The following is a 26,458-nucleotide window of genomic DNA, read 5'->3' as shown; positions in this document are numbered from 1 at the left end:
GTGTCCCAGGCTTCTGTGCTTTACTTCAGATATGTCCTCATCACTTTTTATCCTCTTCGCATCCTCCTGCCTCTACCCTGCCAAGCCAGCCAGATCCTTCACCCTTCCACAATTCCTTATTTACTTTCTCTTAATCCTGTCTCTGCTTCCCTGCACTCCCCCCACAATTTCAACTTTGCTCTCATAAACTCACAGTATTCAGTGGTTTATATCCTGGGCATTGAACTATCACCAGGCTGATATGTGGCATACAAAACTACCTGCCTCCATGAACATTTTCCCTCATACAGTAGTATAAATCAAAGGAGACATTTATTGCTTATATGCACAGCCACTAAAGGAAAACAGTAATTATACAGAGTAGCATCTGCCATACACGCTATCCCAAAAACACTGTTCAGAGTTAAATAAAACAGTACAGGATTTACAATGGCGCCATGGCGCTGGGCCCAGGCTCCAAAGGGGCCCCGGCCTGACCCGGCCCGCTCTGCTTGGGCTGCACTCCAAGGCCCCGCCAGCTCTTCTCCACCCCTGCCTCTGCCCCCTGCCCACCGTTCTGCTCTCTCCTGTTGGATCATAGGCCAGTCGTGGGCTCGCCTCTGGCCACAGCTGGGGCTGAGAGAGCTGGAGCCCCGTGCCGCCTGGCTGGGGCTGCTGGCCCCACCCCAGCTCCACGCTGCCAGGGGCTGACCCCTCCTCCCCGAACTCCCTGTGCTGTGGCCAGGGGCTGTCCCCCCTCTCCCCAACCCCTTCTCCCCTCCCCGAACTCCCTGTGCTGTGGCCAGGGGCTGTCCCCCCTCTCCCCAACCCCTTCTCCCCTCCCCGAACTCCCCGTGCTGTTGCCAGGGACTGTCCCCACTCTCCCCGATCCCTTCTCCCCTCCCCGAGCTCCGCGTGCCGCTGCCAGGACTGGAGCTGACCCCTCCCCCCACCCCAGCTCCCTGCATCACTGCCAGGAGCTGGGGCTGACACCCTCCCCACACCACTACAAGGGGCTGGGCAGGGGCTGGGACTGGCCCCTCCCCCTCCCCCCCCCCCGCCAAGCTCCATTCTATCTGGGGCTGACCCCCCAAGCCCTGCTTCCTGACACCTCGCGTCGCCACCCCCCCCCCACCAACATGTTCTTCCATGCCCCGCTAGGGGAGTACACTGGACTTTTTTGGTAAACTGGGCATTTTTTCGTTTGCTCTTGCCAAGTGATCAGTTGGCAAGAGCAAATGGTATAAATGCCCGTTTTTGTAAAAAAAAAAAAAAAAAAAAGTCAGGACAGAGCTTAAAAAGGGAACTGTCCCAGCCAAAAGGGGATGTATAGTCATCCTATCTCCAGGCAAGTGGATCCTGAGGGAGTCCGGCCAGGGCGGGAGCAGACCCTGACCTGGCTAATTGTGCCACTCCCAAGAGGCCAGAGTGATTCCCCGCCCTGGCACTGGACCGGCCCCAGCCATGCTGCCAGCTCAGCCTGGCAGACGCCATCACCTTCCAGCAGAGCTGGTGAGTGTGGCCAGGGGGCAGGGTGTGAGGGAGTGGGTCTCCGGAGGTGGGGGAGAGGGGGGCTGCTAGCCAGTGGGAGGTCTGTTGGGGTGGGTGGGAGAGGTCTGTGTATTGGGATGCTGGGGGTCTGAGTGGGGTAGGGTGACCAGATAGCAAATGTGAAAAATCAGGATAGGGGGTGGGGAGCAATAGGAGCCCATAAAAAAAAGCCCCAAATATCGGGACTGTCCCTATAAAATTGGGACATCTGGTCATCCTAGAGTGGGGTGCTGTGTAGTTGTGGTGGTGGGCTGTGGGGAAGTGCATTGGGCAGTAGTGGTGCGGCTGTGTGTGGGGCTGCTGGGCATTGAGGGGGTGTCTTGCGGGGCGGTGGGGGAGGTCTGGGTGTTGGGATGCTGGGCAGTGGGGGGGTGTCATAACTATAAAGGGAAGGGTAATAGCTGTCCTGTGTACAGTACTATAAATCCCTCCTGGCCAGAGACTCCAAAATCCTTTTCCCTGTAAAGGGTTAAGAAGCTCAGGTACCTGGCTGGCATCTGACCTAAAGGACCAATAAGGGGACAAGATACTTTCAAATCTTGGGGGGGGGAAGGCTTTTGTTTGTGTTCTTTGTTTGGGAGAGTGTTCGTTCTCGGGGACTGAGAGGGACCAGACATCAATCCAGGTTCTCCACATCTTTCTAAGCAAGTCTCTCCTATTTCAAACTTGTAAGTAAATAGCCAGGCAAGGCGTGTTAGTTTTCCTTTGTTTTCTCAACTTGTAAATGTACCTTTTACTAGAGTGTTTCTCTTTGTTTGCTGTACTTTGAACCTGAGACTAGAGGGGAGTCCTCTGAGCTCTTTAAGTTTGATTACCCTGTAAGGTTGATTTCCATACTGATTTTACAGAGATGATTTTTACCTTTTTCTTTAATTAAAAACCTTCTTTTTAAGAACCTGATTGATTTTTTCCTTGTTTTAGATCCAAAGGGGTTTTGGATCTTGATTCACCAGGAGTTGGTGGGAGGAAGGAGGGGAATGGTTAATTTCCCCTTGTTTTAAATCCAAGGGGTTGGATTTGTTTTCACCAGGGATTTGGTGAAGGTTTTTCAAGGTTTCCCAGGGAGGGAATCCATTGAAAATGGTGGCAGCCGAACCAGAGCTAAGCTGGTAATTAAGCTTAGAAGTTTTTATGCAGGCCCCTACATTTGTACCCTAAAGTTCAAAGTGGGGATCTCAGTCCTGACATGGTGAATAGCGGTGGGATCATTTTAAACCCAAAAGCCAGTGAGATTTTTTTTTCCTTCTAGCTGCTTGGAAAGCCGAGCTGGAAGTAGATAGATGCATATCTTATCTCTCCTTGCCTGAAGGCAGAGGTGTTAAGTTTTTTTTTACAGGTCCTTTGTTAAGAGAAGGGTTCAATTAGCAAATGACTGGTAAAAGGTATTTACAAGCTGAATTGTTTTTTTTTTCTTTTTACATCCTCCGGAGTAGCTAGTTAGAAAGTTACTGTTAACTCTGCAGCAGCCAGAGCTGAGAGCTTCCCAGTTTCAGCCCACTGCAGAGGGGGTTACCCAGCACAAGAAAACAGGAAAATGACTACCAAAGAAGTAGCTAACAAAATAGAACTGGCCAAACTAGAAGCAGAAGAAAATGAAAGAAAACATCAGAGACTGCTTCAATTAGCAAAACTCGAGACAGAGCAGAGAGAAAGAGAAGAAAAAGCCAAAAAGGAGGCCCATGAAAGAGAGATGGAGCTGGAAAAAGCCAAAGAGGAGGCTCACAAGAGAACTATGGAGCTGAAAGAAAAAGAGATGGAGGAGAGAGAAAAAGAAAGGAAGCATGAACTGGAAGTGGCAAAAGCTAAGCAGGATGCACCAGCCAATGCTAACAACCCCCCTCCCGGTACCACTTCCCATCCCAGAAAATTCCCCATCTACAAGGCAGGCGATGATACTGAGGCCTTCTTAGAAAATTTTGAAAGGGCCTGCCTTGGATACAGCATCACTGCAGACCAGTACATGGTAGAGCTGAGGCCGCAGCTCAGTGGACCCTTAGCAGAGGTGGCGGCTGAAATGCCTAAGGAACACATGAACAGTTATGAACTTTTTAAAAACAAGGCCAGACTCCGAATGGGGCTAACACCCGAGCATGCCCGTCGGCGGTTCAGAGCCCTAAAGTGGAAACCGGATGTGTCATTTACCCGTCATGCCTACCACATTGACAAAAATTGTGATGCCTGGGTATCAGGAGCAAATGTTAAATCTCTGGAAGATCTGCTTTGCCTAGTAAAAATGGAGCAGTTTTTAGAGGGTGTTCCTGAGGAAATAGAAAGGTACATCCTAGATAGGAAGCCCAAAACTGTAACTGAGGCGGGGGAGATTGGAGCCCAATGGGTGGAGGTGGCAGAAAAGAAAAAAACTAGTAGCAGTTGGAGCGAATATCAGAAGGGGCAAGCCGAAACAAAACCTTACCACCGGGGACAACCCAAGGCCCCACCCACATCCCAAGGGAAACCCCAGACGCCTTCTCACCCCACCACAGCAGTATCCACCAACCAACATCGTCCCAGTGATACCTTAGCAGGGCGATGTTTTAAATGTAATGAACTGGGACATATAAAGGCTCACTGCCCCAAGAACCCCAACCGATTACAGTTCATTACACCCCAATCACACCAAAGATCCCCAAACCCAGATGCCTCTCTCATACCCTCGGAGCGAAGGGAAACCTTGAGAGTGGGCGGAAAGAAGGTTACCGCTTGGAGGGACACTGGGGCTCAAGTGTCAACTATCCACCAATCCCTAGTGGACCCCAAACTCATCAACCCAGAGGCTACAGTGACAATTCAACCCTTCGTGTCACAATCTGTAACCTTGCCTACAGCCACGTTGCATGTCCAGTACAAGGGCTGGTCAGGAATGTGGACTTTTGCAGTCTATGACAATTATCCCATTCCCATGCTGCTGGGAGAAGACTTGGCCAACCATGTGAAGGTAGCCAAGAGGGTGGGAATAGTCACCCGCAGCCAGGCTAAGCAAGCTTTCACCCCCATCCCTGTTCCTGAGCCGTCCACCAGGGCCCCGTCTGTGTTACCGGAGACCCAGACAAAGGTGGTGGAACTGGATCCCCTGCCAACGACTGCAACAGCCGTAGTGGATCCAATCCCAGAGACCCAGCCAAAGCCAGTCCCAGAACCGGAACTGGCAACGCAACCAGCACCAGAACCATTGCCAGCCCTGAGTCCAGCGCTTGCAAACCCGTCTACAACTCCAACGCCAGAGGGCACCAGCGAGCCTGAATTGGCAGAAGCAGCAGATAACCCTACCCAAGAGGCTCAGCCAGAGCCTGAGTTACCACATAGTGCTCCAGCGGACAGCGGTTCACAGTCAATGGAAACAGCCCCAGCACCTGCATCGCTTCCAGAGGGACCAAGCCCCAGTCCACAGTCCAAGGAGGAACTGATGTCTCCAGCATCAAGGGAACAGTTCCAGGCCGAGCAGGAAGCAGATGACAACCTTCAGAAAGCTTGGGCGGCGGCGCGGAGCACCCCACCGCCTCTCAGCTCTTCTAACCGATCCCGGTTTGTTGTAGAACAAGGACTTTTATACAAGGAGACTCTTTCGGGTGGGCACCAGGAAGACTGGCATCCTCAAAGGCAGTTGGTAGTTCCCACTAAGTATCGGGTAAAGCTCTTGAGCTTAGCCCATGATCATCCCAGTGGCCATTCTGGGGTGAACAGAACCAAAGACCGGTTGGGGAAGTCCTTCCACTGGGAGGGAATGGGCAAGGACGTTGCTAATTATGTCCGGTCTTGTGAGGTGTGCCAACGAGTGGGAAAACCCCAAGACCAGGTTAAAGCCCCTCTCCAGCCACTACCCATAATTGAGGTCCCATTTCAGCGCGTAGCTGTGGATATTCTGGGTCCTTTCCCAAAGAAGACACCCAGAGGAAAGCAGTACGTACTGACTTTCATGGATTTTGCTACCCGATGGCCGGAAGCAGTACCCTTAAGCAACACCAGGGCTAAAAGTGTGTGCCAGGCATTAACAGACATTTTTGCCAGGGTAGGTTGGCCCTCCGACATCCTTACAGATTCGGGAACTAACTTCCTGGCAGGAACCATGGAAAGCCTGTGGGAAGCTCATGGGGTGAATCACTTGGTTGCCACCCCTTACCACCATGAAACCAATGGCCTGGTGGAGAGGTTTAATGGAACTTTGGGGGCCATGATACGTAAATTTGTAAATGAACACTCCAATGATTGGGACCTCGTGTTGCAGCAGTTACTTTTTGCCTACAGGGCTGTACCACATCCCAGTTTAGGGTTTTCACCATTTGAACTTGTGTATGGCCGTGAGGTTAAGGGGCCATTACAGTTGGTGAAGCAGCAATGGGAGGGGTTTACGCCTTCTCCAGGAACAAACATTCTAGACTTTGTAAGCAACCTACAAAACACCCTCCGACATTCTTTGGCCCTTGCTAAAGAAAACCTAAAGGATGCTCAGGAAGAGCAAAAGGCCTGGTATGATAAACATTCCAGAGAACGGTCCTTCAAGGTAGGAGACCAAGTCATGGTCTTAAAGGCGCTCCAGGCCCATAAAATGGAAGCGTCGTGGGAAGGACCATTCACGGTCCAGGAGCGCCTAGGAGCTGTTAACTATCTCATAGCCTCCCCCACCTCCAACATAAAGCCTAAGGTATACCATGTTAATTCTCTTAAGCCCTTTTATTCCAGAGAATTAAACGTTTGCCAGTTTACAGCCCAGGAAACAGATGATGCGGAGTGGCCTGAAGGTGTCTACTACGAAGGAAAAAAGGATGGTGGCGTGGAAGAGGTGAACCTCTCCACGACCCTTGGACGTCTGCAGCGACAGCAGATCAAGGAGCTGTGCACAAGCTTTGCACCAATTTTCTCAGCCACTCCAGGATGGACCGAACGGGCATACCACTCCATTGACACAGGTAATGCTCACCCTATTAGAACCCCACCCTACCGGGAGTCACCTCATGCCAAAACGGCTATACAAAGGGAGATCCAGGACATGCTACAGATGGGTATAATCCGCCCCTCTAAGAGTGCATGGGCATCTCCAGTGGTTCTAGTTCCCAAACCAGATGGGGAAATACGCTTTTGCGTGGACTACCGTAAGCTAAATGCTGTAACTCGTCCTGACAACTATCCAATGCCACGCACAGATGAGCTATTGGAGAAATTGGGACATGCCCAATTCATCTCTACTTTGGACTTAACCAAGGGGTACTGGCAAGTACCACTAGATGAACCCGCTAAGGAAAGGTCAGCCTTCGTCACCCAGGCAGGGGTGTATGAATTCAATGTACTTCCTTTCGGGTTGCGAAATGCACCCGCCACCTTCCAAAGACTTGTAGATGGTCTCCTAGCGGGATTGGGAGAATCTGCAGTTGCCTACCTCGATGATGTGGCCATTTTTTCTGATTCATGGGCAGAGCACATGGAGCACCTGGAAAAAGTTTTCGAGCGCATCCAGCAGGCAGGACTAACTGTTAAGGCTAAAAAGTGTCAAATAGGCCAAAACAGAGTGACTTACCTGGGGCACCAGGTGGGTCAAGGAACTATAAATCCCCTACAGGCCAAAGTGGATGCTATCCAAAAGTGGCCGGTTCCAAAGTCTAAGAAACAGGTCCAATCCTTCTTAGGGTTGGCTGGATATTATAGGCGATTTGTACCCCAATACAGCCAAATCGCCGCCCCGCTGACAGACCTAACCAGAAAGAAACAGCCAAATGCAGTTCAGTGGACTGATAAGTGTCAAAAGGCCTTTAACCAGCTTAAGGCAACACTCATGTCTGACCCTGTGCTAAGGGCCCCAGACTTTGACAAACCGTTCCTAGTAACCACAGATGCGTCCGAGCGAGGCGTGAGAGCAGTTTTAATGCAGGAAGGACCGGATCAAGAATTCCATCCTGTCGTGTTTCTCAGTAAGAAACTGTCTGAGAGGGAAAGCCATTGGTCAATCAGTGAAAAGGAATGCTACGCCATTGTGTACGCGCTGGAAAAGCTACGCCCATATGTTTGGGGACGGCGTTTCCAACTACAAACAGACCATGCTGCGCTACAGTGGCTTCATACCGCCAAGGGAAATAACAAAAAACTTCTTCGGTGGAGTTTAGCTCTCCAAGATTTTGATTTTGAAATACAACACATTTCGGGAGCTTCTAACAAAGTGGCTGATGCACTTTCCCGGGAAAGTTTCCCAGAGTTAACTGGTTAACAATTGTTCTTGGAATGAAACATATTGTTAGTTTTTATATAATCAGTAGTATGTCTAAAGGTACATGTGTCTTATTAACTCTGTTTTCTCCTAGAACTCCAGGAAGAAATCACAGCCAGTGTGGAACCGAACATCCAACACTATCTGTGATTTGGGGGGCGTGTCATAACTATAAAGGGAAGGGTAATAGCTGTCCTGTGTACAGTACTATAAATCCCTCCTGGCCAGAGACTCCAAAATCCTTTTCCCTGTAAAGGGTTAAGAAGCTCAGGTACCTGGCTGGCATCTGACCTAAAGGACCAATAAGGGGACAAGATACTTTCAAATCTTGGGGGGGGAAGGCTTTTGTTTGTGTTCTTTGTTTGGGAGAGTGTTCGTTCTCGGGGACTGAGAGGGACCAGACATCAATCCAGGTTCTCCACATCTTTCTAAGCAAGTCTCTCCTATTTCAAACTTGTAAGTAAATAGCCAGGCAAGGCGTGTTAGTTTTCCTTTGTTTTCTCAACTTGTAAATGTACCTTTTACTAGAGTGTTTCTCTTTGTTTGCTGTACTTTGAACCTGAGACTAGAGGGGAGTCCTCTGAGCTCTTTAAGTTTGATTACCCTGTAAGGTTGATTTCCATACTGATTTTACAGAGATGATTTTTACCTTTTTCTTTAATTAAAAACCTTCTTTTTAAGAACCTGATTGATTTTTTCCTTGTTTTAGATCCAAAGGGGTTTTGGATCTTGATTCACCAGGAGTTGGTGGGAGGAAGGAGGGGAATGGTTAATTTCCCCTTGTTTTAAATCCAAGGGGTTGGATTTGTTTTCACCAGGGATTTGGTGAAGGTTTTTCAAGGTTTCCCAGGGAGGGAATCCATTGAAAATGGTGGCAGCCGAACCAGAGCTAAGCTGGTAATTAAGCTTAGAAGTTTTTATGCAGGCCCCTACATTTGTACCCTAAAGTTCAAAGTGGGGATCTCAGTCCTGACAGGGGGTCTGAGTGGGTGCTGTGTAGTTGTGGTGGTGGGCTGTGGAGAAGTGCATTGGGCAGCAGTGGTGCGGCTGTTGGGGGGTGCTGGGCAGGGGTGGTGTGCAGGCTGCTGTGCATTTGCAGTGGAGGGTCTGTGGGGGGGGCTGCTGGCCATAGCAGCTCTGGGGGATGCTGGGCATAGGGAGTTGGGGGGAAGTGTGGTGCAACATGGGCCCACACCCAAGGGGAAGGGGCATGATGGCAGCACAGGGCTGGGTGGGCTAGTGTGCATCTGGCAACTGCCCGTTTGTATACAGTGTCCTTGCACTGGGCTGGGTGGAGCGGGACCGGCCCCACCATGCTATGCCCCAATGCCCCTGGCTGGCCCCTTGCTCTGGGGACCGACCTCCCCACGCCATGCTCCTTTGCCCCCATGGGGGCCCACAAATATGTTTGGGGCTGGGCCCACACCATGCAGGCAGGGTTCAGTGCAACCTAATCTCCCCTCTTTCGCAGGTACTGCAGCCCCCAGGCAGGGGGAGCAAAGCTTATGTGGAAGTTTGTAACTGCTGTATTGTCAGCATTTTGGACCCACTGATCATTTCCACAGCCTCAGCCCTCTCTGGCTCTGTGCAGAGAGAGCAAAGAATTTCCCTTTGCATTTTCCTCTACTCCCTATGCCCTCTGCAAGAAAATATCTGTGTTTCCAGATCCTCCTTCAGTCCTTGTTATGATGAGTGACCTTTAGCCTAAAGGAACAGACAGAGCTCTAACTGCATTGCTATTAATCTGGTATTTTTCACCAGCACGAAGAGTCACTTAAAATTAAATTTTTTAACAAATGCATTTTGTTGTGGATCCAGCAAAGAAAATGAATCCTAAATTACGCATAAGCAGAAAAATAATGTGTGTGAAGAAGATAGCCAGATCACTTAAATGTTTCCCGAATAGGGCCCTAGAGTATGTGAAGCTGTATTGACTGCATCCAAACTAAATTGAAAAATGCCTTTTGTCACATGTTATCCCCCTGAAACAGGGACCAGTTAACACAATCGGAACCAGACTAGGTAAAGTTCTTACAGGAATGTTCTGATGAGCCTTTTACAAACCTTGCATCCAGAGGTTAGTGGCAACAGCATGTCTGCTCTTCTCTTTTGTTTTTTATCTAGGCTCTGCACTCTTGCTGAATACCAGTAAGGTCCCAGTGGCAGAAACAACCATCGTGACCAGCACTGTGTTTCCAGCTCCAATTAGGAATTCTCCCTGTGAGGCAAGTCCTAAAGTCTCTTCTTTCTCCCACAATGCTTTCCAAACTTGATTTTCAAACACCACTACTGGCAGGTTATCCAAATCTCCCATTTGGAGGCTCAGATTGGCACACAGACATGCAAGTGCCCATTTTGTGCAGCTGTGTGCAGCGTTGAGTACCCAGGCATGAGATCCAGATGCTCTCTTAAAGCACCCACAAACTGGACTCTATGAAAAATGAAACTTGACTAGTTTACATTGTGGATGTAACCTAGTATAATGTATTTACATTAATGCATTGATCAGCCAGTGCTTTGTTAATACAGAGATGAAGGGCTATATTGTGGCTTTAGTGACCAAAGTAAAAACGAGAAGGGGATAGAGAAGTGCACTGTGCCAACAGCACTACCCAAAGACATTCTGCCTTCAGAAATCAGAGGCAGCTGTAGTGATGCATATGCATTAGGAGTGTGTTCAGGACTGGCTCCTAATCTGTTCAGAAGGTGCAGCATGTACTTTCCTCATCACCATCCAGTATTCAGGCCACCGGGGCTTTATCATGCCCCACCCAAATCCCGCCACTCCTTGCTTAGGCCCTGTTCTTGTAAGTGCTGAAGTTAACAGAAGTTGAGATTGCTCAGCACTTCAGAGCTGAGCCCTCGCTCAGATGAAAGTAGCATTGACTTTGGTGGGAAACTTCCCTGAGCCAGGAGTGACAGAACTGCAGGATTTGGTCACGCAGGAGTAACTAGCTTTGCTGAAAAAAGAACAGGAGTACTTGTGGCACCTTAGAGACTAACAAATTTATTAGAGCATAAGCTTTCGTGGACTACAGCCCACTTCTTCGGATGCATATAGAGTGGAATAAATATTGAGGAGATATATATACACACATACAGAGAGCATAAACAGGTGGGAGCATAAACACGGCTGCTACCCTGAAACCTAGCTTTGCTGAGTGACTTGTGTGTAACCTCAAATTGTGATTTAGATAATGACACGTCCAAGGGATGAGTGTCGATTGGACACATCACATGTCCCGTGGTCTGCACCCATATAGTGCATGATAGCAGTAGTGGTATTTATTTATTGTTCTACGCCTTTAACAGTAGTTGGTGATTTTGGGTGCCACGCACAGTGAGACACCACAAAAGGTTCTGATTTTCCGAGGGTTTGGCACTCTACTTTTGGAAAATCAGGCTCCTTTAAAGTATCTCAGGCTGGTCACCCAAAAATCTGGGACACCCAAAATCACTTGCCATGTTTGAAAATATAGATCATTCTGTACTTGTTAAGCACTGACAATGTACTAAGTACTGTGTAAGATGGTGTGCTCCAGTCCCTATACAGGAAGGAAGAAGACGGGATGTTCTGGGACATTTTAGAAGGGGTACTTTAGAGGAAGGGGTTTTCTTTGGTCTAATGTTTGATTTGGTTCACTTCTTGAAGGCTTCTTACTTCATGCAGAGAAATGAATGCTACTTGTTCCCAGCAAGCTCTCACACTCTTGCTTTTGTAGGAGACTCCTTCTGCCTTTTCTTCCCCATTCCAAAGGCATGCGCGGGGTCTGAATATTTAAAGACCTCATTTTGTCATGAACCAGCAAGAGTGAATATTTTTCATAACCTGCCTGCTGCAGGAAGCTGGGTGAATCATTTCCCAATATGTATAATTTTTTTCTTGAGCCTATGATAGTGCAAATAATTTGGAGCAAATAATAATGCAATCAATTTGCAAGCATCTAGAAGATAATAACGTGATAAATAACAGTCAGCACGGATTTGTCAAGAACAAATTGTGTCAAACCGACCTGATAGCTTTCTTTGACAGGGTAACAAGCCTTGTGGATGGGGGGAAGTGGTAGATGTGGTACGTCTTGACTTTAGTAAAGCTTTTGATACTGTCTCACATGGCCTTCTCAAAACAAACTAGGGAAATGAAACCTAGATGGAGCTACTATAAGGTGGGTGCATAACTGACTGGAAAACAGTTTCCAGAGAGTAGATATCAGTGTTTCACAGTCATGCTGGAAGGGCATAATGAGTGGGGTCCCCCAGGGAGCAGTTCTGGGTCCAGTTCTGTTCAATATCTTCATCAGTGATTTAGATAATGGCATAGAGAGTACACTTATAAAGTTTGCAGATGGCACCAAGCTGGGAGGGATTGCAAGTGCCTTGGAAGATAGGATTATACTTCAAAATGATCTGGACAAACTGGAGAAATAGACTGAACTAAATAGGATGAAATTCAATATGGACAAATGCAAAATATTCCACTTAGGAAGAAACAATCTGTTGCACACATAGAAAATGGGAAATGACTGCCAAGGAGGGAGTACTGTGGAAAGGGATCTGGGGGTCATAGTGGACCACAAGCTAAATATGGTTCAACAATGTAACACTGTTGCAAAAAAACCAAACATCATTCTGGGTTGTATTAACAGGAGTATTGTAAGCAAGACACAAGAAGTAATTCTTCCGCTCTATTCCGTGCTGATTAGGCCTCAACTGGAGTATTGTGTCCAGTTCTGGGCGCCACATTTCAGGGAAGATGTGGACAAATTGGAGAAAGTCCAGAGAAGAGCAACAAAAATGAATAAAGGTCTAGAAAACATGACCTATGAGGGAAGATTGAAAAAATTGGGTTTGTTTAGGCTGGAAAAGAGAAGACTGAGAGGGGACATAACAGTTTTCAAGTACATAAAAAGTTGTTACAAGGAGGGAGAAAAATGTTCTTCTTAACCTCTGAGGATAGGACAAGCAGCAATGGGCTTAAATTGCAGCAAGGGAGGTTTAGGCGCGGACATGTTAGCCTGACTGGGACAAGGACCACATTGGCTCTTCCAAGAAACCTGCGCAAGCGCATTGCCCAAGTTCTGGATGAGACCTTTGAAGAGATCACTGAGGCCGATTACCGCGATGTGAGAGAGCACATCAACGCCCTATTCCGCATCTAGGCATGCATGCAGCCCTAACCCTCCTCGCCCCAAGAGCGCGCACTGAATAACTTCCTTCCTGAAATAAAAGCTGCTTACCGGGAACCTCCTCTGGTATTTGTCCTTCCCCAAGGACTGGCCGCCGTAACTGGCTACCTTCCTCCTGGCTTGAAAACAGCTTCTGGGCTGCATGCATCTAGGGATTCCAGGGTGTCTTCGTTCTCCTCAGCACCCTCACTCCCGTTTTCCTCTCCTCCTCCTGCCTTCTTGAACTCGGCTCTGAAGTGTCCATGGTGGTACTCGGAGTGGAGGTGGGGTCACCCCAAGTATCGCATCCAGCTCTTTGTAGAAATGGCAGATCGCGGGGGCAACACCAGAGCAGCTGTTTGCCTCGCGGGCTTTGCGGTAGGCATTCCGCAGCTCCTTCACTTTAACTCTGCACTGCAGTGCATCTCGATCATGGTCCCTTTCCATCATGTCCCTTGATATCTGCCTGAAAGTATTGTAATTTCTATGGCTGGAGTGCAGCTGGGACTGGACAGGTTCCTCCCCTCAAACACTGATGAGGTCCAGCAACTCGCCATTGCTCCATACTGGGGATCGCCTGGTGCGTGGAGGCATGGTCACCTGGAAAAATTCGGTGAGAGCACTCCACGCCTGGCTAAGCAAACAGGAAGGCGATTTTCAAAATTCCCAGAGAATTTAAGGGGCGGGTCTGGCAGTTGGTCACCTGAGGACAGGGCAGTAGAGTTCAAAGTGATGACCAGAGTGGCTAGAACAGACATTGTGGGACACTTCTGGAGGCTGATCAGAGCGTATTAACAGACCAGAGCGTCCACACTGGCGCCGTGGCACTCCAGCGGGGGTGCATCACATGTTATTCCACTCGCTGAGGTGGAGTACCAGGAGCACTCTAGCCGCGGAGTCAGAGCGCTCTACGTGCCTTGCCAATGTGGACGTGTTTCTGAGTTAGAGCGCACTGGGCTGCTTTAATGCGCTTTAACTTGTAAGTGTAGCCAAGCCCTATAGTACTGTGCAGTACGAAAAACTTACTCCAGTCCCATAAAGAGACCTGACTTTCTCTTACAGGAAGATGAGGCTGACTAAGTGGGGCCATTCTCTTCAGATAAGCACCCACTAGTTTAGTTGTTCATTTGATTTTGAGCGAAACCTTTGAAGTAGCAAAATTGTGCTGGGGAACAGAGAGAACAGATTCCCACAATATGCTTCATACTTGTGGTCATGTCTGTAAAGTAGTGAGAACCCTTTTCTGAGGTTGTTTTGGCACCTCCGCTGGAGGTAGAAGCTGGAAGCCAAGATTAGGTAATTTTAGGTGCCAGAGTTAATCAAACTTATTTTAGAAAGTCTGAACTTCCCTCTTACACCCAAACGTGGTCTGTCCAGAGAAGAACTGTGGCACATTGGTGAAGAAGTTTGTGCTGATCTTCCCCCTCCTCCCTGGATACAAAGAAGGCTCCATCCTCCAGGGCCATTGATCCAGCTCCTTTCACAACCACTACATTCATTTTCAACATGTTTCTTTGATATGTAAATAAATAATGGGAGGTCCTATTGAATTTGCTAGAGCAGCTGTATTGGAAGCACCAATAGTGCATTTCTCTCTTTCTCCCTTGCTCCTGGAGTTTTAAATAAGCTAGGACATGTGTTAATAACACTGACTCCGAATATTTGTGTGTGAAAAATGCTACATGGAGATGTCTCCAGCACTGCTGGCTTTCCTTTAATGTGTTTAATTTCGCAGAACATTGCCTAAGTCCTTTCTGATTTTTAGGTGTTATTTTTAAATATCTGGAAGTGGTGAATACACTCTTCATTTTCCTTTTGTTGCTTCCATCTCTGCCTGGTTCCCTATTTCATTGGTGATCTCCAGTATCTCTGGGATTTCCGAAGGACAAGATGGGTGCCCTCTGATCTGGTAGAGGAATTGTTTCCCCTGTTGATTTTGGTTTTCAGTGAAATGAGGCCACTTTCTCTCTCTCAAGGACAAATGCAACTTGTGCTTTCATTTTTGCCCATTTTGAAGCCAGAACATAGAGATGAAATGATGAAAGTGCCAACATTTTGCAAAAGAAACTATTCTCACACAGTCGCTGGCCCGACCAGAAGCAGGACATTTCAGGAATTTCATGATACTCACAAGAGGCCCAGCACAATTTGTGCTGAGAGCCAAATAGTTATCTATAGATAACTATAGAAAAGTTATCTTTCTGAAGCTCATAGCTTGAAATGTGCTTCTTTCTATATGTTCCATTTCTAGTATGCAAAAAAGTGTCGCCATTGCCAAAGCTAGCAATGTGATGCTTCTAAAATGCTTCACATTCATGCACAAAAATTGCTCAGATTTTATAGAGCTGTGTCTCCCACATGGGATTATACTCATCTATAGCTGTGTTAAATGTGTTCAGCCTGTAGCTTCAATTTTTGCTTCAGTAAATCCACTCCACCCTGAGCATGATAAAATTTCTTCTGAGCTTCCTTAATACCTAGCTTCCAGGTAGTGAGCTAGTGCATTCACATCTGAAGGCAACTTTCACGGTTCCCTGCCCACAAAAGAAGAGCCATGGCAACACAGAGTTGAAATGCAGGAATCGGCAGTTGATTTGTGCAGGATAGCTAACGTTCAAGGATACCTGCACGAAACATTGTAGGCAGTGAAAAACCCTGCCAGCAACTGTCAAAGTCATGCTGCTTTTTCACAATATGTCAACCTCTAGCATGTACTTGGGGCTGAGGTTAGAGGGGTGTCATCCAATGGGATTAAACTCCTGCAGTTCCAAGGGGAGGTATAGGTAGATTCCTTTCTGTCTGCCTTTGAGCTACTTTTCATAGATTCATAGATTCTAGGACTGGAAGGGACCTCGAGAGGTCATCGAGTCCAGTCCCCTGCCCGCATGGCAGGACCAAATACTGTCTATACCATCCCTGATAGACATTTCTCTAACCTACTCTTAAATATCTCCAGAGATGGAGATTCCACAACCTCCCTAGGCAATTTATTCCAGTGTTTAACCACCCTGACAGTTAGGAACTTTTTCCTAATGTCCAACCTAAACCTCCCTTGCTGCAGTTTAAGCCCATTGCTTCTTGTTCTATCCTTAGAGACTAAGGTGAACAAGTTTTCTCCCTCCTCCTTATGACACCCTTTTAGATACCTGAAAACTGCTATCATGTCCCCCTCAGTCTTCTCTTTTTCAAACTAAACAAACCCAATTCTTTCAGCCTTCCTTCATAGGTCATGTTCTCCAGACCTTTAATCATTCTTGTTGCTCTTCTCTGGACCCTCTCCAATTTCTCCACATCTTTCTTGAAATATGGTGCCCAGAACTGGACACAATACTCCAGTTGAGGCCTAACCAGCGCAGAGTAGAGCGGAAGAATGACTTCTCGTGTCTTGTTCACAACACACCTGTTAATACATCCCAGAATCACGTTTTGCTTTTTTTGCAACAGCATCACACTGTTGACTCATATTTAGCTTGTGGTCCACTATAACCCCTAGATCCCTTTCTGCCATACTCCTTCCTAGACAGTCTCTTCCCATTCTGTATGTGTGAAACTGATTTTTCCTTTCCTTTGCATTTGTCTTTATTAAACTTCATCCTGTTTACCTCAGACCATTTCTCCAATTTGTCCAGATCATTTTGAATTATGACCCTGTCCTCCAAAGCAGTTGCAATCCCTCCCAGTTTGGTATCATCTGCAAACTTAATAAGCGTACTTTGTATGCCAATTTCTAAGTTGTTAATGAAGATATTGAACAGAGCCGGTCCCAAAACAGATCCCTGTGGAATCCCACTTGTTATGCCTTTCCAGCAGGATTGGGAACCATTAATAACAACTCTCTGAGTACGGTTATCCAGCCAGTTATGCACCCACCTTATAGTAGCTTCATCTAAATTGTATTTGCCTAGTTTATCGGTAAGAATATCATGCGAGACTGTATCAAATGGCTTACTAAAGTTTAGGTATACCACATCCACAGCTTCTCCCTTATCCACAAGACTCGTTATCCTATCGAAGAAAGCTATCAGATTGGTTTGACACGATTTGTTCTTTACAAATCCATGTTGGCTATTCCCTATCACCTTACCACCTTCCAAGTGTTTGCAGATGATTTCCTTAATTACTTGCGCCATTATCTTCCTTGGCACAGAAGTTAAACTAACTGGTCTGTAGTTTCCTGGGTTGTTTTTATTTCCCTTTTTATAGATGGGCACTATATTTGCCCTTTTCCAGTCTTCTGGAATTTTGTTGCTAGCTATCTTTATATATCCCTCTTTTCTCCTGTTCTTCAACGATCTTTGCTGATGCCAGGCCTTGCCTCCCTGACTGGTGGAGCCATAATGCTGACAGTGAAGGCCATTGCAGGTTAGAATAGAAAAAGGGGCTGCAACACTCCAGATTGCCATTGAGTCATCTTCCCTTTAGCAGCCCGTAGCACGTAGCATTGTCTCTCATGGTCTTCCAGAAGTTTGTTTGGGAAGTAGTTTGTACCATAGTCTCGCAGATGTAAGCGGATACAGTCTTGGTGAGGACTCAAGTGACTCTCAATATATTTGTTTCTTCTGCATTTAAGAAGCTAATGCATTGTACATGCCTCGTGATAAGTAATTCCTGGTTGGCCTAGACCAGGGGTTCTCAAACTGCGGGTTGGGAGGTTATTACATGGGGGGTTGCGAGCTGTCAACCTCCACCCCCAAATCCTGCTTTGCCTCCAGCATTTAAAATGGTGTTAAATTAAAAACACTTTTTTATATATTTATGGGGGGGGAAGGGGTCACACTCAGAAGCTTGTTATGTGAAAGGGGTCACAAGTAAAAAAGTTTGAGAGCCGCTGGCCTAGACTGATTAACCATCTGGTTTTACAAAACCTACCGTCAGTGTTTCTTTTTGTCTTCCTATGTAATCACCCAGGACGTGTTGTTATCAACAGGAATAAATCTTGTGCAATTGCTCAGGTGAAATGAGTGTCTACCTTGACCATTTTGAAGGTCCCCCTTGTCTCTAATGAAACTTGTGGAATATCTGATGGCATCGTTTTGCCTGGTGGCCTGTTGTCTGCAATGCAAAATAGTTATCGCTGTTATCTAAGTTTTGCCTCAATATACTAAATTTTAACTAGAGACTTGTTCTTTTAATTCCCCCTAATCATTTCAGGGCTTTCCATTTACTGAGTCAGTGAGGTTGCATATGAGCAGTTAATCTGCATCTAAATCAGGGCTCCAAAATCCAGAATTCAAGACACCAATGAGCCAACGTCGACCGGAGATGGTTAATTAATTCCTTAATGGTGTTTCTGGCTTCAGAATATTTTTCTGCCGGTCCAGGACACAGGGAGCCATTTGATGAATAATGCAGGGATATGCCACCAAGAGCACAGCTTCAGCTCTTTGAAAATGTTCCACCATTCTATAGCCAGGACTCATCACACATGGAGCCCCATCTGCCATCATTGATGCCTTACTCCATAAAATGATTGCCAGCCTCATTCAGAAGCCTTAACTAGGGCATCCAGCTGATCATCTGCTCCCTTTCATTTTAGCAGGTGTGAAAGTACCTGGAATATCGTGCTGTGAAGCTTAGAAACCATAAAAATCACAGCCAAAGTTTCCCATTTGAGCACCATGCCAGTCGATTCATTCAGAGCCAGTCCATTACAGTCTGCACTTCACCAACGAGTTTCTCTCACATCTGATTCCAACTACTCCTTTCCTTCAAACAGCTGACATGTGCATCCATTCCAATTCACTGACTGCTTCAACTTCCAGTTTTGCTATAGCCAAAGGCGCTCTCTGTCATCAATTCAGATTCTACAGACTCTTGTTGCCTGGCTGGTCTCCAGAGAATGCAGAGGCTAGAAGACTCCTGCGGTAGTGTATTGGGTCACTTAAGACCTTGTTTATCAGCCTGAAACTGTTGTAGTCAGAATGGCACAATGAAGTGGCTTCTCTAGTCCATGTTTGAAGTCTCAAGGTATTTTGCAGAGGAACTGGTCTTTGCATCACAAAGATGTACTCTTTTCCCCATTATAGATTAAAATGGTTGGCTTGCAGGAAAGGTTGATCAATTCAGTTTCAAATTCACCTCTTTAATTTAATATGCAAAAATATCAACACAGAAGTTTTACTTCTGATGAGTCAAGAAGGAAGTGGTTTACATCACCGCCAAACTCCAGTCCAATAGGCTGCAAGAGAAAACTATCATCACAATTTAGTAGTATAATAATCTGCTGTTTATAATCACCTGAAGGAATGTTAAGTACTTCATAGCAGCAGGATCATTTCACCTGACACTAAGATGCAGCAGAAGAGAGATGATTGTATTTCACTGGAATGGCAGGCAGCAGGGTTCCTTCAACAGCACACCAACATAAAGCTTCTCTCTCCTGCAGCATCCCTCCCTGAAACAGGCATTAGACCTCCAGCAACAGTCCAACCACCACACCAGGAGGTGTTACATCCTGCCTTGCTCTAGAGAGCTAAAACTGTCTGGGCAGGTGGCAACCTGGAAACCACTGCATCCTATTACAAAGAGATGTTTGATTTATGCTACCTTGTCTTCATACTCCTCCCTTCATCCCCATTTGTCTGTTTCATCTGGAACTGGGCAAATAATGGATACGTTGGTTCACTGGTTTCCCATACCCGAAGAAGAGCTCAGTGTAAGTTCAAAAGCTTGTCTTTCTCACCAACAGAAGTTGGGCCAATAAAAGATATTACCTCGCCCACCTTGTCCCTTTAATATCCTGCGACCAATATGACTATAAAAACACTGCATCCCTTTTGGTTCACTGTCATTTAAAAAAAAATAAAAATTGTTTTGAGTTGAATGAAAATGACATTTTTCAAAATTTAAGCGAATAGAAGAGTAAAAAAAATCTGAGTTGAAACATTTTGTTATGTCTAAAAAAACATTTGGTTTCATTTAGAAAAAAATATTTTCAATATTATTGAAACATTTTACATTTTCTGTTTGGTCAAAACTTATTGGTAAACTTGACACAAATTCGTGAATAGCTTTGGCCAACCCAAAACTGCATTTTTGGGTGAATAGACTATTCATCCAAAATATTTCGCCCAGCTCTAGTTTAATCCACCTATCACATCTTGTCATATATCTAAGTTGTGAACTCTCTGGGCCAGGGACTCTGTTCTTGCTACTTTGTCCTACACACTGTACAACGAGTTCCTGATCTTGACTGTACCTCTGGGCATTACTATAGTACAAACTATGAATAATAATTAATAATCTAGCCCAGTGGTTTGCTGCCACTGGCCTATACCCATGGCTCAGATCACTTTGTGACACCATCCCATTGGAATCATCACAGAATAGGAGATAGCCACAACATCCCCTGAGATGGATGCACAGGGTCTAACTGATCACTGTATGTGGGATCAAGAAGGAATTTTCCCCAAAATCAGATTGGCAGTGACCTTGCGTGTGGGAGATGGGGCACGGGGGGTGGGGGGGTAGGAGGAGAGGAGGACTGGGTTTGTCTTACTTTGCGGCATGAGTGTGCAGATTACTTGCCAGGATTATCTGGGCATATTTCACTTTCATTTCCCTGCCATTGTGGGGGGCCTTGGGCACTGGTGCATCTCAGTCCCTTCTATTCTCTGCCTGTTGCAGACAACAGTCTAGCTTCCTGTGGGCTGTAATACATTGGTCTAATTTTGGTTGTTGGTTTAGTGTGCAGCTGCTAGGTGGTAGTGGTGACCTGTGATATACAGGTCAGACTGGATGATCTGGTGCTCTGTTCTGGCCTTGAACTCTGACTCAAAGGAGAAACTACTTATTTGACCTACCCCTCTCCTTCCCTTCAGTGATAGCAGCAGCAGACTGGCTGCTATGAGGCCATTGGTAGGCTGCTCCTCCTATTGCTGTAGGATCCATAATTTTATGTCATGGATTCTACTGATTCGAGCGCAGAAATGGCCCCAGAGTTCTACGGGGCCTTTCCTGTACCCAGGGTCAGACTGAGTCAGCAGTCCATGGAATGCCATGCCTGTACTTCTCTGACAGTGTTTGGGCACAATACACATTTTAATTTAAATAAAATAAAATAAAATAAATAAGGGACAGACTCTCCTTTTACTTACATTAGTATAAATCAGGAGCATCTCTAGTGAAGTCCAGGGTTTAGCACTGGTGTAAAATTGGCATGAAAGAAGAACAGGGCCTTGGGGCTTTCTTCCTTACAGTTGCAAACAGAAGTCTTCTCAGTGTGGTCCTCTTCCTAACTGTGGAGACAAGTGGCCTTAAATGGTAGCTGTAAAAGAAATGAGCTGCCCCCCCTTCATTTAAATGAGGTGTTAATTTTGAAGCCAAACACAAAATTGAGTCCTGTGGCACCTTTAAGACTAACAGATGTATTGGAGCATAAGCTTTCGTGGGTGAATACCCACTTCGTCAGACACATGTCACATGCATCTGACGAAGTGGGTATTCACCCACGAAAGCTTATGCTCCAATACATCTGTTAGTCTTAAAGGTGCCACAGGACTCTCTGTTGCTTTTTACAGATCCAGACTAACACGGTTACCCCTCTGATACTTGACAAAGTTACTGGGGTAACTGGGTGAAATGTAGATGATCTCATGGTCCCTTGTGGGTGATGAGCAGTGAAATACCTGACACTCTGGGACTGTGGCCAAAGGTTCAGTTCAGCATCATCAGCATCACCACTTCATCCTCCCCATCTCCAAATCTGTCCTCTGCATAGACTTGTTGCCTCAGGCAAAGATGCTCTCACAATACACATATGTACACCCCATCTTAGCTAAGTGTACAGTGTTATGTCATGGGGAGGGGTAAAAAAACTACTGACTAGCTTTTTCCCTGGAGCATGATAGCTGCTAGCCTTTCTAATTCTGTAACCTAGCTAAATATATAATGGAGAAAATGCATATTATCAAGACAGCAAATAGTATTACCATATAAAAATATAAGTGCAATTGCCTAACCTTCCTGGTTAGGTTATGTGCTGGATTTGAAGCATTACAAAATTATGAAGGTTTTTTTTTTATGACAGTTGAATCAGGACTCAGTGCTGTGAACGCTCTCTTGTGTCCAGAAATCCATCATTAACGTAGCCTCAGTAAACTCATTCCTTGGGCAACCTCACATTTGCCGATTATTGTGATGGCTGCATAAATCCAGCCCCTGCATGCGGTATTTTTTTTCTTATTAAGCTCTTTATAAGCAAAGAGTTTGAGGGGGTTATTTCAAAGAAAATTAGACAGCAATGTTCATGTTAGAGATTTTGAGACCAGACCAAATTGCAAAGGTTTATATATCATTCCTGACAATGAGAGAAAATGAGTCCTAAAATGAGAAAACGCCAGGAAGTAATTTTATATACAGAGATAAAGAGCCACTAAGGGACTTTGTTACATTAGATCTAACAAAAATGCTTGAGACTGTGCTCCATACAGTACTTTAATTAATAAAAAGCCAAATATCACTGGATCATAATTGGAAAGTCTATAAAAACCTGAAGAGAAGGAGGGAAAAACTAATTTTTGAAAGGAATATCTAGGGGATGAGCATGTAATTGCTAGCAACACCCTCTTATTGCAGTCATTCTGCACTTGTTTCTGCTGCTGCCTGAATATAAGAGAGTTCATCACTGAAAGAGCTGTCAGTTTTAACTTGTATCTATTAGATCATGTCTAAAGGAAGAGTGAGCCTTAAAGTTATGGATCACACAAGTATTAAAGTCATCCTTTTATAATAAAGTATATGTGCACTGAACATAGAAGTGATATGTAAACGGTCCATGTTTTAAACTTATCTGTCGGGGTTTTTTTTGTTTTTGTTTTTAAAAGGCACTGCTCCAATGGCATATATGAGGTACTGGAGGTTTCCATATATATAGACTCAGAGACTAAGGTCAGAAAGGATCATCATGATTAAAGGCAGAACAGAAAACTATCCCACTGTGTAGGAAAGATAGGAAGTCTGGCAAGAGACCACTCTGGCTTACTCAGGTGATCTTCAGTGATCTTAAAACTAAAAAAAAAAGAGTCCTACAAAAAGTGGAAACTAGGTCAAATTACAAAGGATGAATATAAACAAATAGCACACCGATGTAAGGACAAAATTAGCAAGGCGCAAATTAAGATTAAACTAGCTCAAGACATAAAAAGTAACCAGAAAACATTCTACAAATACATTAGAAACAAAAGGAAGGACAAGGACAAGGTAGACCCATTACTCAATGAGGGGGAAAAACAATAACAGAAAATGTGGAAATGGCAGAAGTGCTAAATGACTTTTTTGTTTTGGTTTTCACCAAAAAGGTTAGTAGTGATTGGTCATCTAACATAGTGAGGGCCTGACTTTCATTTAAACTATCACCATTTATACATGGACTGTAAAGGGACCTTAAAATGGGTATAAATTACATGTGAACCCACTTTTTAGACCCCTTTGCACTACCAGAGTGGTGTACAGGGGGCCTTAGTGTAAATGAGAATCAGGCCCACAAATTTTCCATTAACTTTTTGTGTCTTTATCAGCATATTGCACCAAATACTTCTGCACAGCAATCCTGCCTCAAATATTTGGCGGCTACCCCATGCCGAGAGAAGGAGAAGGACATCAGGGAAAAAGGATTGAGGATTTGGAGGGAGGGAAAGAAGGAACTGAATGAGAAGAATTGGGGATTTAGTTTATTTATGGATAACTAAAGTATCTTACTTGCTTCCTTATATGTTCTCTTCCTTGTAGCTCCGAATGTCATGGCTCATCCACGGCTTCTTGTTTGGAAATATTTCCCTGGTCCTTGTCGAGAACAAAACGGGGAAGGAACAGAGCAGGACGTTCTGGCACTTCACTAACAGTGAAGGTTTGGGAGTCTGGCAGTGGATGGTTTTATCTCTTCCTGACGTGTCAGACAGGTGGGAGCCTCTCCTCTTTCTTCTCATCCTTTGCTTCCCTCCCAATGAGAAGGCACTTCATCAGCGGCTGATTAGCATCCAAAATTGCCTGAGCAGTCTTAGAAACAGAGTATTCAGCTCTCAGAGGGAGGGAGGTGCTTTGTCTCCCATTGGGACATTCAGTTATGGGTAGGGAGTATGCATCAGTGAGAGGTTAGAGCAGAGCACACTCTGCATAAGCTTGAAAGCTGGTCTTTTTCACCAACAGAAGTTGGTCCAATAAAAGATATTCTCTCCAATATCCTGGGACCGACATGGCTACAACAACACTGCATACAGAGTGCTAGGTGTCAGCACTCCTGCGTTCCATTCCTGGCTCTCCCACTGAATCACCATGTGGCTCTGAGCAAGCCACTTAAATTGTGCCTTGGTTTCCCTGACTGGATGTAATATTTCATGTCCATTACTGTTTGCAAACCATGTTTAGATCTTCAGATGAAAGATCTTATAGACAGTGTACTAGAGCTGGGCCTGGGCTATATAATTCAGTTCTAGTTCCAGATTTCAAACTCCCTAAATTTCAGGGCATGTTTGGATCTGGGATTTAATTCAGTCCAATATGGAAGGACCAGCCACAAAACTAGAACCCGGATGTGATTGAGAATTCTACCCCCCTGCACCAACCAATAGCAGCCCACTTCTAATAAGGCGTCATCTCATTCCTGGCAGTGGTGTGTGTTCTGCTTAACTTGCACGTAGTAGTTCTCTCACCAAATGACTTTTATACCGTAAAATGTCCACATGACAACCTGTGCTAAGTTGCAGAGTGTCATGTGACTAGGACATAGGCGGGTTGTGCCTAGTAGCTGGAGTCAGTCCTAGTGGCTGGAGCTGAGGGTCAGACCCAGAGGTCAGGAATCAGAGCTGAGGGTCAGAGCTGAATTAGCTGGAGTGAGGCAAGGCAGAAGCAGGACTGGATCTGAGGCAATATTTGCAAACGCTTTCAGCAGCCAGTGCCCTGCTGCTGATCTTAAGAGCAGGTCTCCTTATCCTCTCAGCCTATTGGGCAGATGGGTCAATCAGGTGGCTGAGTTGGGGCCCACTTGTGTTTGCTAGACTGCCTGAGGTTTAAGCTAGGAGGTAAGCTGGTTAGCTGCAGGCAGGGCCGGCTCCAACATTTCTGTTGCCCCAATCAAAAAAAAAAAAAAAAGTCGCGATCGGCGGTGGCAATTGGAAAGAAAAAAAAAAGCCGCGGCAGTTCAGCGGCAGGTCCTTCGCTCCTAGAGGGAATGAGGGACCTGCTGCCCCCGAATTGCCGCAGGTGCCGCCCCTCTCCCTTGGCCGCCCCAAGCACCTGCTTGTTAAGCTGGTGCCTGGAGCCGGCCCTGGCTGCAGGCCCTTACACATAGGGTGACCAGATGTCTGTTTTTAAAGGGACAGTCCCGTTTTTTGGGACTTTTTCTTTTATAGGTGCCTATTACCCTCCACCCCCGTCCTGTTTTTTCACAATTGCTATCTGGTCACCCTACTTACACCTGACACAGAGTATTGTTTTATCAGTCGACTGCAGATCTCCTTCAAAGGGATGCTGTGTGATTTGTTTACTTCTATTTAAAATGCACTGCAACGTGTGCTGTTCATAGAGGAGGCATCTATATAGTCACCTTCCATTGCTCTGACCTTTAGGACACAATATGTATCTCTTTTCTATGTGGTAAGGATCAAATCTCTGATCTTTCTGGAGCTCTCTGCCCTTTCTGGAGCTCTCTGCCCTAGGAATAATGGATTTCATTAAAGGGTTAGCTTGCCTCATGAGAAGTTATGAAAAACATGATGCAGTTGTGTCTTTTTATCTAGCTGCGTCTTGGGAATGTGTGTAGGGTGACAATACAAAAGTGCACAGCCATTACTTTATCATCAAATGCATAGTTAATATGGATACATCAAAGATTTTTAAAATATCAACATTAGCCTTATTATGCAGTCACCACTGGTGGCACACCTGGCTGCTTCCTTCCCTTTAGCTGTGTTTTCCTTTGAAGAAGGCTGTATTTTGCCATTATTATTCCTGTGAATTATTATTTACTTAAGTGTTGCCATGGAAATGCCTCCACTTGAATTAATCTCTACCTCCACCCTCCTGTTATGTCTATGTGTGCGCTTTAAACTTTCTCTCACGGCAGATTGAATAAAATAGGATATTTTGATCTTGGGAACCAGGTCCAGTAGTAAGTCAATAAATCCTTGCAAAATGCTGAGCTTTTCCTGTGAGGTGCCGAGCACCCTCAAATCCCAGTGTTTAGATGGAAAAACTGTTGAGTCCATTGAAGGGATGGGAGGGGAGGGGTTAGAAGAGGAAGATCAAGGGCTCTGAGGAGGCTTCAGAGTTTTGATGCATCTTAGAAAGTCTTAGGCCTTATATACACCCAGAAGTTATATACACTATGCTAATTAAAATACATTTTTAAAATGGATTTAGTTTAAATCAGTGAAAGTCTTGTTTGGGAAGGATGCATGGTTCCTGTGAGGCTTGGAAAGACTGCGGAAATTCCTGCAGGCCTCTTCCCCAGCACCTGAGACCTGCTTCTTAGGAAGTCTGAAATGCTTAGAGACTCACAGTTTAGGAACTGCACAGCTGAAGATACAGATGTGCTGCTAAAAGATACTGCAGCGTATACTATTTTAACGGTGAC

At 45.7% G+C, this 26,458-nt stretch overlaps 1 protein-coding gene across 3 annotated transcripts in view; it reads left to right on the top strand.

Moving 5' to 3' along the window:
* ALK (ALK receptor tyrosine kinase) overlaps positions 1-26,458 on the top strand; it is a 587,230-nt gene that overhangs the window by 452,843 nt on the left and 107,929 nt on the right. For all 3 annotated transcript variants that reach the window (XM_024114624.3, XM_065589314.1, XM_065589315.1), the window contains 2 exons: positions 9,848-9,948; positions 23,617-23,786. In XM_024114624.3, the coding sequence (XP_023970392.3) occupies positions 9,848-9,948; positions 23,617-23,786 (271 nt within the window). The remainder of the gene's footprint in view (positions 1-9,847; positions 9,949-23,616; positions 23,787-26,458) is intronic.

Source organism: Chrysemys picta, chromosome 3 (assembly GCF_011386835.1).
Source record: "Chrysemys picta bellii isolate R12L10 chromosome 3, ASM1138683v2, whole genome shotgun sequence".
NCBI classification, from domain to species: domain Eukaryota; kingdom Metazoa; phylum Chordata; order Testudines; family Emydidae; genus Chrysemys; species Chrysemys picta.
The sequence above is the reverse complement of the archived record's forward strand: the minus strand, read 5'-3'. Positions and strand labels throughout refer to the sequence as shown.